The sequence below is a fragment of the Anarrhichthys ocellatus genome, unplaced genomic scaffold (genome assembly GCF_004355925.1).
Source record: "Anarrhichthys ocellatus isolate YVR2014 unplaced genomic scaffold, GSC_Weel_1.0 scaffold5, whole genome shotgun sequence".
Taxonomy (NCBI): Eukaryota; Metazoa; Chordata; class Actinopteri; order Perciformes; family Anarhichadidae; genus Anarrhichthys; species Anarrhichthys ocellatus.
Window position 1 is genome coordinate 12,151,183 of NW_022280035.1, and position 14,842 is coordinate 12,166,024.

At 42.5% G+C, this 14,842-nt stretch overlaps 1 protein-coding gene across 1 annotated transcript; it reads left to right on the plus strand.

Moving 5' to 3' along the window:
• The first annotated feature begins 8,589 nt into the window (after positions 1-8,589).
• adora1b (adenosine A1 receptor b) lies at positions 8,590-14,401 on the plus strand. The gene is made up of 2 exons (XM_031845944.1): positions 8,590-10,160; positions 11,820-14,401. The coding sequence occupies exons 1-2, from the start codon at positions 9,820-9,822 to the stop codon at positions 12,619-12,621; spliced, it is 1,143 nt and encodes a 380-aa protein (XP_031701804.1). The 5' UTR covers positions 8,590-9,819; the 3' UTR covers positions 12,622-14,401.
• Positions 14,402-14,842: the final 441 nt, after the last annotated feature.

Here is a 14,842-nt window from a genome sequence, read left to right on the forward strand (position 1 = left end):
TGTGTGTGTGTGTGTGTGTGTGTGTGTGTGTGTGTGTGTGTGTGTGTTCAAAACGTGGCTTCAAAGCTGAAGTTTTTCTTTATAACATTTAACAACAAATAATCTATGTGTCTGTGTTGGTGTGATTATATCACTAAACACTGATAATATTCTCTCCACTGAAAATTTTAGAATGCATTAATTCCAGCATTGCTATCTGTTGCCATAGAAACAAATATGAATTCCCATGTGGATGATGGAGGGTGATGGAGGGTGATGGAGGGTGCATACATCAGTGTAAAAGGGATGGATCTGGCTCCGAAGAAAGCATTTAATCAAGAGCTTTGCATGGCTGTCACATACACTTTGAGGGTCACTGGGTCAAGAAGAAATTTCTTATGAACATGCAAAGCCATGAACCAATCTGCATATAGAAACGCACATACGAAAAGGGCAACACATACTGTATACTATAACCTCACATCAATCTACCCCGGTGTCAAACGTGTTGGTAAATATTCATGGTTGGTGAAAGATTTAAGAGGGAAGTCATATCTAACTTAACTGCCAATGACAACATTACAATTTGTAAACAAAGCATCCTCAATCAAGAGTCAATCAGAAACACAGAGTTGAGAAAAGTTGATCGACTACACGATTGTTTCCATCCTCATCTCCCAAACTGCGCTCGTCTCTCTTATATTAAAACTCATTAACATCCAGTCTCCTCAATTAAACTGTCCTGTAAGTTAAAAGCCCATGAAAAGCTGCTTACATTAAATCAATCGAAGCAAAACCCAATGAAGTCATTTTCATTTACAAGATGCGGGCCACAACACACTACACTGATTGCTTTATAATTAAAACATGACAATGCAGATGACAGACTAAAATGGTGCCTATGCTCATTAGCTTATGAATGTTAATAATGCATCCACATATTTCACGGGGATTTTATCCCCTCCCACTGTGACAGAAGCGCTCACGTTGCAGAACTCTTTTATGGCGCTTTCCAGCATCCACACACAAGCAAGAATAATGCATTTCACATTGCTGTAATTATTTCCTGCCTTAGCATCAATATTTAGACCTTCCATTTGTGTAAACACAACCCCACTCTCCAAATGGTGCTTAATCATTCCAGATCCGCCAACAATTTCCTTAATTTGCAATATTGCTCCTAAATTGAAATGGCAAATGGTCATAGAGTGCAGGGAATTTTCTCATTAATAAGCTATCATGCCTCCTCTCAGGCCACAGATGGTTTGCAAGTAACTCGGGGTGGAGGCAGGCAGGGGACCCTGGAGTGCAAAGAGGGTGAACATGCTGTAAAACAATTGGCAAGAAATGTGTCTGTGGGTGAAGCAATTCTGACAAACCAATTCTCCCTTCTTTCTGACTCGAGTGTTGTTTGTTTTCAAGTATTACAGATGGAAGCCGAGGAATGATAATCTTTAGAAAATAGTCCTAGGAGACCATAAGGTCATCAAAATCAGTATGTTTCCTCTTTCTGGGAGGATGTATTCACACAAATAGACATGCAACTTGATGGCTAACAGGAAATACGGTCCATGAAATACAGAGAGTTTGGCCTAATTGAAACACTAGACAAAATGTCACTGGGTCATTAACGATAAAAAGCATTTTTCCTTTTTTATAGTGTGAATCTGCACAACAAATGGCATGTACAGGCAGTAGGTTTTTTGTGCAGAAACGCAAATGTATGTACTTAGGCAACAACAAAGCACTTTGCCAGAGCTCAATTAACAAACCCAATGCCTGCCTTTGGCATAACTTTTTGTCCCAATATGGAGAACAGCATTCATATACTACGCAGGACATAGGCTATAAACAATTAGACAAACACTGAGGCACACACGTTAGAGGAATCAGAATAAATTAGAAGATGAAATGCCTCCTACCCATCTAATCAGCAGCAGACATAATATGTTTGTGCATGATGCATCATTCCCCAAAGTCTGCCAGTCTGATTAGTGTCGTCCAAACAGATGTGCATGATAAACCAAGACCAGTGCAGAGTCCCAGCCCAATTTCATATTGTAGTATGGTGATGGGAATCAAGAATTCACCGAACACAGTCTTTAGCATGCACGCTGAATACTGGAGCCTTTCAATGTATCCTGCTCTATATGATATCAGGCTTCATTTATTAATTCTTTCTTTTGCAACACTGGATCCTGACAGCTTCCAAAATCACCGAGCCAACATCAAAGACGCTGAGCACGACGTCTTCATCCACAGAGAGCTAAAACTACACGTTTGACCCAGTTTTCTTTTACTCCTTGGGACGCTCTTTTCCAAAATGTCTTTTCAAAGGAATATCACAGCAAAGTGGGCCGACAACAGCCGTGACTTTAAGACACACATTCTGAAGCGATACATTCACAAGAGGCCACATCAAGTCCTTTGATTTGGGATTGACCACCCATCTTAAATAGATTACATTTAGAGATTTGTCATTAACTCACACATTTTTCCACTTCTCCATTAATTTCCTTTCATCTCCTCTCTCATCTATCTAGTCGCTGTGCACAGCCCTAACGGATCCCTCTCTCCTACTCCTCTATCTAATTATATTCTCTCGCCCTTTCGCTGATTCTCCACCAGTTTCCTCCGTGTTGCATTTATATGCGAGAGAGGGGGCTGACTTGTGTTTTGAAAGCCATAATCTTTCAGGTCTGGTTTTATTCCCTATCACGTTGTGATCTAATTGTATAGTGTGAGACTTGTTATTATGCAGTAATAAGTACTTATGCAGCACATGCCATTACACATTGTACTCCCCTAATTATCACCTTCGTTGACAAATTACAAATTTACAATCACCGGATGATATAATATCGAGCAGCCATATTTCATGTGCAGGCTGTGATCATCTTGTACGTGCTGCTGTCAAACTGCTTCCAATTAGTGTTGTGCAGCATTAATAGGATCACATGTTGGGGAAAAGACATTAAATATTCCCTCTTATTATGCGAGGCCTTTCGATATGTGTGAAACAGGGTGTAACCATGAGAAAAAATCAAGACTAATCGTACATTGTTTTTCTACATTGTTGGCAGTTTAAATTATATCAAAAATAACACTAAGAAGCACAACACAAAGCATAGTCAACTCACCCACCTTTATGAAAACAGGATGTGGGTTTCTCACTTACATTTACACATTTGCCTACAAATAGCTCTGTATTTAGGTGGTGTGTAGGCTGCAGGAGAGCGTTTCTACTTTAAGGGCCGTCTGTGGGAGAACCTGAGATGTTTTTACCCTGATCAGCTACTCATCAGTGAGCAGGGTGGGCGATGCAGAGTGGACAATAAAAATGTCAACATGCAAGGTGTGAATTATATATTTAACCTTGATATTTTGTGAGAGGCAGTGAGTGGCACTGCTGTCTGCTGGCTTTCTGTGGGTAGACAGCTGGAGTGGAGAGCTGTGGGAGATGCAGCGGAACATTTGAGTGGCTCAGTATTTTCTGCACAGTAATCTTATTTGGGGCTGGTGTTGGATGACGCGGAGGTGCTCTCCCCACAGAGCTGCATTACAGAGACCATGGTTTGGGTTTAGCTTTTCTGTTTAAGTGGTCCTTGTCTTTACATTTTAGCACACATACAAACACACACTCATACACATACAGAGACACAAACACATGGGGGATCCCCTATTATGCTCTAACTTTCTCCACTGAAAGGAGAATATAAAATCTTAAGAGCTGTATACCTGAAAGCATATAGACATGATTATATTGCATGGTAGCCAACTTTTCCATACATATATCTAAGGAACAGGATATTGTCAAAGGAATATGTTGACAATTTAGGAAATATGCTTATTTGTTTTATTGCTGGGGAAGATCAATGCCGCTCTTATGTTTGACGGTTAATGAAGCTACAGCCAGCGGCTGGTTAGCTTAGCTTAGCATAAAGAATGGAAACAGAGAAAGAACCAGCCTGGGTCTGTCCAAAGGCAACAAAATCTCCTTACCAGCCCCTCTAAAGCTCAACAATTAGCATGTTATATCTTGTTTGTTTAATCTGTACTAAACCAAAGTGTAAAAACAACAAGAGATGATCAGGAAGTAAACAAATGAGCACATTCCCCATATTGTCGAACCACTTCTTTAACTTAATAACTCCTTGTTACTGTTTCTGAAGATTTAGGGGTTTTAATCACCTGAGGCAGATTTAACAGCTCCCAATTTCCAATATTAAGGCTTATTTTGCTTTGAAGAAATAATGCATGTTTGAATGGTTTAATGAATTTAAAATTATTAATTAAATAATTTCAACAATCTCTATTCCTGACTCTGGCCCTGCCAGAACCTCATCAGCAGGCCAAATTGAAAGACTCACACGTTTAAAATATCCCAGTTATGATCAAGGATTGCTTTGTGTGTGACACCACAGTGAGCTGCTTGACTAGCTGTTGACATTTTTAATTTTCACCCTGTCAGCTCAAGCTTCAAGTGTGCGGTGGTTAATTTCACGCGCACATTGTGGGCGATGAGCAGGCAGAATGATGTGGGTCAGCCAGCTGGCAACTCTGAGAAGAGCTCTTACACCAAAACGAGTATGTCCACAGGTTGTTTTCTCTGATTAAAGAAGAAAATGATTGTGAAGATTATGTCCTCCAACAACTTAACAATCAGGACTCAAACCACTTTCAGTGTATTTTTGTGAAATACAACACAAAATCTGGGTCACATAGATAGTGACAAATGCATTTGTCCTGCAATCAGATGTGCAGTATGAAGTCTCTGTTCAATGCTATGACATCTATTAATCCTGAAGCAACACATTCTGCCTCGTGCAGATGATCTCACCTCTCTGTTGTTTGCAGCTGTTTGCTGATCTCAACAACATCAACTTTATTTTATATTGATATTAATTGTAGAGGAAATGAGCAGACTTGATCGCTGTTTGTGTGAAAAGAAATAGAAATTACGGTACTAAGAAATTAGTACTTACATCTAATCCAATATCTGTTTTTCTTTTTTTCTCTGTGATGCACCACTTTCTGGAGAATTTCCAGGTAAATTACAAGGGGCCACGTCCATTCCCAGCAGCTATGATACTTTGGAGGCTGTTTGTGTGCTTGTTCCATTGTCCAGGAGGATACATGTGAATGCTTAAATGTTTTATATTGCCTCCTATCTGAGATTTTCACTGAAGGTCATTTGAGCGACAAAGCCAAGGCTATCCATCTTGTCTTATTTTTCCTGGAGTGTCCCTTGTGATAACACTGTAGTTGTGTTCCTCAATGGCCCCAGTCTTGTTTTAAATGGCTAAACTGTTTTACTGGAAGGAGTCCTGGCTAGTAGGCCGAGGTCCCAAGTCTTTTTGTCAGTTTTAATAATGTTGTTGCCGTCTGGGTCAGCAGTCCGCTGGGAACACCACTGCAGGTCATGGCTGGTGCTTTTTTTAAATGACTGAGCAATATTGTTTTTGAACCCAGTTCAGCCGACAAGACACTGGAGAGGAAGACGCGATGTGACCCGACAAGAAAAGAGCAGTGAACTGTAGAATCTCATAAAACTGAAGCACATTGCACTTCACTGGTCACACGTTCGCTCTACCTTGTGGGGAGCTGACCAACCCGGACTCCTTAGTTATTGTCCTTGGTGATTTCAACAAAGGAAAACTCAGCCATGAACTCCCCAAATACAGACAGTTTAATAAATGCTCAACCAGAGCGGAGAAGGCTTTAGATCACTGTCACAATAAGTGGGGCCTATCACGCCGTCCCTCGTGCTACACTGGGACACTCTGATCACGTCGTGGTCCACCTGATTCATACAGGCAGAAATGAAAGCTCTGTAAGCCTGTTGTGAGGAAATCAAAGCAGTGGACCAGTGAAGCTAGGGAGGATCTTTGGGGGGTGCTTGGACTGTACAGACTGGGATGTTTTCAGGACTGCTACCAACAGTCTGGATGAGTCTACAGAGGCTGTGACGTCATACATCAGCTTCTGTGAAGACCGCTGTGTTCCAACAAGCACCAGGGTGAGTTATAACAATGAAAAACTCCGGTTCACAGCTAAGCTTAAACAGCTACGGTTGCAAAAGGAACAGGCATTTAGGAGTGGGGACATGTTTAAAGAGACAAAATACAGATTTAGCAAGGCGGTGAGAGACGCTAAATGAAAGTACTCTGAGAAACTACCAGCTCTCAGCAAGTGACTCTTCTTATGTCTGGAGAGGTCTCAGACAGATAACAAACTACAAGCCTAAAGCCCCTCTCTCCATGAATGACCAGCGCCTGGCAACAAGCTGAAAGAGTTTTACTGACTCTGTCTCTCCCTCCACCCTGAAGCATTGTGCTGATTAGCTGTCTCCGGTGTTCACAAACACAACATCAACACCGCACTGGAGACATGCCACGTACCAGCCTGCTGCAAGGCCTCCACCATCATTCCTGTCCCCAAAAAAATCAAGGATCACAGGACTTAATGACTACAGGCCCGTTGCCCTGACCTCTGTGGTTATGAAGTATTTTGAGCGCCTTGTCCTGTCCCACCTCAAAACCCTCACCGACCCTCTCCTGGACGCCCTGCAGTTCGCCTACATAGCCAACAGGCCTGTAGATGACACAGTCAACATGGCCCTCCACTTCATCCTCCAGCATCTGGACTCCTCAGGAACTTAGGCCAGGATCCTGTTTGTGGACTTCAGCTCTGCCTTCAACACCATCATCCCGTCTCTGCTGCATGTGCCCGACTCCACCTGCAAGTGGATCACAGACTTCCTGTCTGACAGGAAGCAGCATGTGAAGCTAGGGAAACATGTCTCTGTCTCTTGGACCATCAGCACTGGTTTCCCCCAAGGCTGCGTTCTTTCCCCTCTGCTCTTCTCCCTATATACAAACAGATGCACCTCCAGTCACCAGTCCGTCAAGCTCCTAAAGTTTGCGGATGACACCACTGCCCTCATTGGACTCATCTCTGGTGGGGATGAGTCCGCCTACAGGTAAGCGATTGACCAGCTGGTGACCTGGTGCGGTCTGAACAACCTAGAGCTCAACGCTCTAAAAACAGATGGTTGTGGATTTCCGCAAGAACGCAGTCTCACCTGCCCTATCACCCTGTGTGACTCTCCCGTCAATGCTGTGGCATCCTTCAGCTTCCTGGAGTCCACCATAACCCAGGACCTCAAGTGGGAGCTTAACATCAGCTCCATCACAAAGAAGGCTCAGCAGAGGATGTACTTCCTGAGGCAGCTGAAAAAATTCAACCTGCCATATGCAATGATGGTGCACTTCTACACTGCCATCATCAATTTCTTACAGTGATATACCCTTGCACATCTTTTCTCTATTAATATACACTTGACACTTTAATCATATACTTTTTTAACATACTCTTTGTTTGTTAACAATATTTTATTGTACATTTTCATATTTTCTATTTTTTAATTATGTTTTGTAGTATTGCACTGTGTTCACTGTTACGCACCGATCACCTAGCCAAATGCCTTGTATGTGTACATGGCAATAAACAGTTCTGATCTGATTCATTCCCTCATTACCTAGCGCTGTGGATATGGCAGAATTGTTTAAAGTTGTTCAGGATTGTTCATTCCAACTCATCCCCGAAAAGGCGTTGATAGTGAGAAAACTCTATTTAAGGAAGTCTGTTAGTGATACAGGGAACATTTTATATATTTCACACGTCATTAGGGTGCAGGCATGTCCTTAGTAAAAAACACTGACTGTGAACAAGCAAACACAGCATTATGAGGTCTCTACTTGCCATGTTGAGCATGTGTTCCCTGCTCGGAGTCTCTAAGCTCCTCAAAGGATAAAACACAATGAGGAAACAGCCTTAAATAATGTATGCCACTTTCAGGATCCCTTTGCTACTCTCACCTTAGGCTTGACATAACATTGGAATTTGTATACTGATTGACACTTGATTGAAAAAGTAGAAGAAAAGGAAACCTTGACGGTGAAACTTATTTAAAAAACAACAACAACAAAAAACATTCAGAATCTCTCTGGCTTGTCAACCATATTAGCCCAAATTTGTTAGTTTACACCTTTTGCTGTATAAATATTGATTTCTCATGCATTACCACCACGCTTATGCTCGTTACAATGTCAGTGAAAGAAGTGTCTGGTGCCAATTAACGCCAACAGACCATATGGCTGCTTCCTTCATCAGTGTATGCTGGCTGACCTCTATACCCCACGCTGATATCTCTGACCGTGAGGCTGATCACAGATAGAAGCAACGGAGCTACTGCTGACTGTTGGCCGTCCTGCCATCACACGTACTGTGGGGGTGTGTACGTTGACCACAGTATTGCCTTATTGTTTTTGTATCACTTGGACTCACCGGCCATCTGAAATCAAGACTTCCATCCTGCTTTCTTCCATATTAGGCCTTCAGATCAAGTATACATTGTCATTCCTGCACTGATGTGAAAATAGAGATCCTGCCATGGTCAGAGAGCTCATGCAGCTGCCTGCTGTAAACCTTTAAACCACAGCGAGGGAGCACAAGATGCCAGTGCTGTAGTTCACTCCTGTATTTTCGGAATGCTTGGCTGCTCAGGGAATATCGTGTGTTTCTAAGAAAAGGACAGGAAGGGTTTTTGTGTCACTGGAAACCTGCTTTTGAATGGTCAAAGTCAGAGGCAGGAAATATTCTTTTAAGGCTGATCAATAGATCTAAATCAGTCTTACCGTTTCCAGTCTTGTTGTTATAGATTCAGTTTGGAGGCTGGCCTCAGGCTCAGAGCGGAGGTCTTTGAAGTCTGAAGCGCACAAATATATTTAAAATGACCTGAATATCTATTTGTAGTTCCGATTTATGTTTCTCTGAGGAAATTAAGTTTATGTTGGCAAATGAGGAAAACAGCGGGATTCATATTGTGTGATTCCATTATTTACTCAGTCTTTTGTCACTTGGGAATTAAATGATCTCTGCCATTTTCAATATCCGTGTTATTATATGTCAGCTGTGGCTGTTGACTGCCTCACCTCTTATCAGAACAGTAGGTCACTGAGCAAGGCCCATTAGCCTTTGAAAGGGCGTTGGGGGAAGGCGGGCATGGCATATTCTAGAAAACGAGAGTGAGTTCAAATCACCTCTGCACTACCTGACATCGTTGGGACGGTCCCGCAGAAGGCTGCGCATATATTTATTTCTGCATGGAAAAAGAAGCAGTCCCACCCGCCAAAGGAAATGAATATTGACTTCACAGAAACAAAGACAACACATCTGAATGGAACAAAAAAAAGGCGAGAAAAAGCTCACAGCTACTGTATAATCGGCAACTGCATTATTGGTCTTACTGAGATTACAGTGAGGGGGAGAGATAAAGGGACCCGCCTGCGGAGGAACTGCAACTGTGCGCGCTTTCATCCAGAAGACAGCTTGCCTTGTTAAAACCTGCTTTGTTGAATTAAACACGTTGACCGATGAAAATGAAGATGAAGAACCCTCTTGGATAAATCGAAGTGCATGGGAAGGATGCTGCTCTCACCAGGAGCAGGTGTATTCAGCCAAGTGGATGCGCAGGGCACAGAGCAGGAGCGACGCACAACAGCCATCGGACCACAACACCTGCTCCAACGGAAAACCCCTCATGTTTAGATATGCTGCTGGTTAACGCACTTCTACCTTCAAAATAACGGGATTATGTTGATGCTTTTTATATCTCTTAACCAGGAGAATGTGGGTATCGTGAAACTGATGGACGCACAGCTCGTTTGGAAAATACTATAGTGACACAAAAGATCAAGGACTGCTCTGCTGGCTTCTCATGAGGCTGCTTCTCTGAAATCAATCTTGTTCTTATCAAGGACATAATCATCTGCAAGGATGCCCGGAGCACTTCTATCAACGCAGTCGCTCTACATAGGAATGGAGGTGGTGATTGCAGTCGCGTCTGTAATCGGAAATGTGATGGTGGTTTGGGCGGTGAAAATTAACAAATCGTTGCGAGACAACACGTTTTGTTTCATCGTCTCCTTAGCTCTGGCGGATATTGCAGTGGGAGCCCTGGTCATTCCTTTGGCCATTACCATCAGCATCGGACTCCAAACTCACTTTTACAGCTGCCTGCTTGTCGCGTGCACGGTGCTGGTGCTGACGCAAAGTTCAATCCTGGCCCTACTGGCTATTGCAATTGACCGCTATCTCAGGGTCAAGATCCCGACCAGGTAATGAGGTTCACAACCCAATAAGGAAAGGCACATTATTCTCTATATTTGTGCCACGTGGACACGTCACGGTGATAATGGTATCGATGATGGCACTGTTTGTATTGGCTCACACAGCAGAAGGAACCACAGCTCCAGAGCTGTGCGTGTATTTCCTAATGGGTCTTGTTTCACTTCACAGGATGCCTCCATCCTGCCAGTCCCTTTATTTGCATGTAGTTCTGACTCACTTAGTGCTGACATGACAGCTAAACAGAGCCTATCTGATCAACCAACAGTTTAAATTCGTTCATTTGTCCACTATGCTAATATGTGTGGCAGAGTATAGCACAGTGACAGAATGGGATTGTATACAGGAGATATATGTTTTCTGTGTTTCTTGAGGGCACAAAAAAGGTCAGATTTGCTGCCAATATGTTTAAAATCCCTCTTATTTTTTATGCCACCAGTGATTTATCATGCCAGGCTGAAACAAAAGTCTGAGCAGTGGTGCTGAAAGGCTGAAAAGATAAGCTTATAGAAGAGGGGAGTTTATTGTCTGAGACTATTGTCTTAGACAGGAGATTAACGTTCGAAGATATCACAAAGTCTTTTGGGGATAGCAGTGTATCAGGAATTTTAGCTTTTTACTGCTTACTCTTTTAAAACTATCCAAGCTAAAAGGTGTCTGCCTCAGACACTTCTACATCCTAAATATACAGTCCTTGTGTTATTTAAATCAGCGATTCTGTCACTAAAGAGTTGTTGCTGCCACTCACTTGTTACTGCCACTCCCGTCCCACAGCTTCTATTATGATGGAGAATTTTCTCTCTTTTTTCTCCCACACTCCCGGCTGTTAGATTAGCATCTGATCTTTTCTGAACAGACCGGCTCCCAGGCTCAGTGTGTGAATAATGATCATCTTTACATGCTTCAGACACAGACCTGGCTCAACACAACAATCCCTGGTCGATACTAATCCAAGAGATGGCACTGGGCAAAATTGCAGGGTTTTGTTTTGCTTTAGGCTCCACACGTTGTAAATATCAATCATTAGTAATCCGAACGGGAGCATCGGTTGCTCTACACACTTTTCTACATGAGTGTGATCAGATAACTGTTTCCCTGTCCCTAGGCAAGTATCAGTCTGAGTCTCTCTGTGTCATTTCCTGGTCATAGGACAGCAGTGATAAATAAGATTTTACAGCCTCTGCACCTTTTACCTTCTTCTACCTTCTGCCTCTCATTGATAAAACACTGGAAACAATGAAAAAGCCATATCTGTTAAAGCTGGTTGTAGCTTGTGAAGTCCTGCAGCTTGTATCCACTGTACTGCTGTAATAAATTATTAGATCATATTAAGCCAATTGTAAGAACGATGGGCTACTTTGGTTCTTCCCTGAACAAAAGAAGTGTGAAAAGCAGCGGTGCTGCAAAGGACAAGGTCTACTGATAAAGGTTTGCAGGCACTGTCCTGTTCAAGTGGAAATATGTGCTGCAAGGAAATGTGTGTAACGTGTCTAGGGACTTGTGGTCTGAATAGTAACTCCTTGTGCATCGCACCTTTTGTCAGCCCAAGGGCACTGAATACACTAAAATAGATGTAGCAAATAAGAAACCATGCAAGTCCTGACAGCGCTGTGAGAGAAAGTGCTGACATGAGACTGTGTTGTTTGCAGGTACAAGCGGGTGGTGACCCGTCGGCGAGCAGGGCTGGCAGTGGTGATATGCTGGACGGTGGCCTTCATCGTGGGGCTCACCCCCATGTTAGGCTGGAACAACCTCAAGCGTCTCCAGCAGAACGGCTCCATCAGCTCTGACCTCATTATCACTTGCCAGTTCGAAAATGTCATCAGCATGGACTACATGGTCTATTTCAACTTTTTCGGATGGGTGCTGCCGCCGCTGCTATTTATGCTGGTCATCTATGCAGAGATCTTCTACGTGATCCACAAGCAACTTAACAATAAGAAGTTCAACACCAGTCACTCAGACCCCAACAAGTACTATGACAAGGAGCTGAATCTTGCAAAATCGCTGGCTCTGGTTCTTTTTCTCTTTGCGATCAGCTGGCTCCCCCTCCACATCATCAACTGCATCACACTCTTCTGCCCTGAGTGCCAGAAGCCTATAGTCCTCATCTACATCGCCATCCTGCTCACCCATGGCAACTCTGCTGTCAACCCAATTATCTACGCTTTCCGTATTAAGAAGTTCCGCACGGCCTTCAGGAAAATCTGGCTGCAATACTTCTGCTGCAAGGACACACCAGCTCTGGAGATTCAGCCCAGCGACAGGAAAGAGATGCCCAATCCAGAGCCACAGCCAACGACACCACCACAGCCCCCACAGAAGGAAAGCCTCAAATCTGATCCACTACAGCAGCAGCCACCTCCACCTGAGCAGCAGCAGGACCAGAGGACCGAACCACCTCAACAACCTAAAGAACATCCGCCCTTACTGGAACAGAACACAGTCTAAGCCAAGGAATGGAGCTGATGGCTGGCTGGGAAAAGAATTAACAGTGCACGAGCATTGGTTCTCTCCTCATTTGAATGTAGTCTAATGAGGAGCATGAAGTGCTACAATGCTGTAGTGACGGAGCTGACCTGGATCATAAATCCAAAACACTGGAAGATTATTTATCATTACTCAGGAGTAGTGGATTTTATGAAAGTTTGGTCAGAGCAAAAAAGAAAAAAAGGGTTATCTATTTCTTGCAATAATTGAAGTCTTTTTCGCAATGACTATCTTAGTAACAGACTGAAGACATTAACTGTTGTTTATTATGGTCAAACAGTTGATGTGAACATTACAAAATGTGAAATGTAAGTTATTGTGGTTGGTCAGTATCAGATATTATAACTTGCTATAGAGTTTGTACGTTCAGTAGAGTAGGTTCATTTTATTTCTGTGTGTATGTTTAAACGGACAGTAGCTGAAGAATATGAATGTAATAATGTAAATAGGAGACGACAGCAGCACAACTTTGAACGCTCATCTCTTCTTCAGGGTCTTTATCGCACAACAGTGGTAGAGCAAGTGGCACTATGGGCGAGCTTTTTGCAGCAAGGAGCCTTGTGTGCAGATGGAAAGATTTTGTAATCCCTTAACCCTTATCCACTGGTGGATCTGGCAGCCCTGGTCCATTACTGAGGAGATGGACAGGGATAAGAAACAAGCAGCTGGATAGACTGGCTGGTTTTAACCTTTTAGAAGCTGCGTGAAGGAGACTCGCTGCTGCAGGACGACAGCTACTCATGGGGGAGAAAGACAAGATGCACTTAAAGCTTGTGTTTATCCAGCCTCCATGCCAGCTGCTGGTGAAAGTTGTTTTTCCTTTTTTACATTACATGGACTGATAACATTATCACAACTTACCACCAGGAACAGTGGCTTCCATGGCCTTATTCAGTCTTGTAATTAGTACGGACTGGACTGGAAAATGCCACCTGAAGATTGTGAGTATCTTAACTAAACTGTAAACTCAACATTTTGCATAATGTCAAACTGGGGCATCTGTAGATTAGAAATGATGTTTAATGCCAATGACAAAAACACTTTGAGAATGTAAAGTAATTCTGTTTTGTCTATTGTAAAGACTCAGAGCTCTAGCCAAGAAAGTTTACTGATGTTCTCCTGAGTGGCTGACAATCTCTTATGTATTTTCTATTACAGTCTTGACAAAAAAACGTTGGGAGCATGAGCAGTCAGTCAGTCAACATTTTGATGCTCGGATGGCCCGGAAGACAGAAACCTTAATGCAATCCACACCAAACTGTAGGCTAGATGTACTGTATATAACACACACTTGAGGGAAAAAAAGAGGATGAACAAACGTATGATATAATGTCCTTAATGCTGTTTTTAAGATATGTTTACAGTATTGAGTCCAATTGAACAGTGAAATATACATATTTGGGATGTATTATTTCAGAGCTAGATGAATGACCTCTGGTGCAAATGTGACTACTGAGCATACAGTCTAACTCTGTCTCCAAGAAATGATGTTAAGAAACAACTAATGTGCAACAGTATATGTTTTGAAGCAAACCTAAAGCTACCAAAAATATGCTTTCGATTGAGTACATGTCAAGTCACAAAAATGTTGATACTGAACTAGGAGTTTCACGATATACCGGTAATGACGATAAGAAAGTTATGGTTGCAGACTCTCACTCCATCTCCCTACACTCGTATTTTCAGTGTAATTAATTTGCCAAAAAAGAGAAAACGCACAATAAACAAAGTTAAACATGAATTTGACTGATAGCTTTTTTTATTTTTTTTTATTTTCTACTGATGATATGATAATATCGTGATCGTGGATTCTTTTGGCCATGATAAACATAGTCTTCCCGAACCTGTGCTTTCTTGCCTAAACCTATAACCACAGACAGGAGTCTGGATGTGAACTGTAAAGTGTAGGGCCACATTTGGCCATAATGGCACAGACTTACAATGTCAAAGCAGTTCCAGCGTCAATGTCAAGCTGGTAAAGAGGAGTGACTATTGCACTTACATTTCTCAGATGACCATACTCCAAATGAATGCTATTGTTGCTGCCGGACCAATTCAGTGCAACTATTCTTTTACTTTTTTAAATGTAATAATGATAGTAAAGTTGTTTCTAGCTATTCCCTCCTCTCGGCGAGTAACCGCTTCTTCAGTTGTAATTATTCCACTGCAAAACACTTTAAGC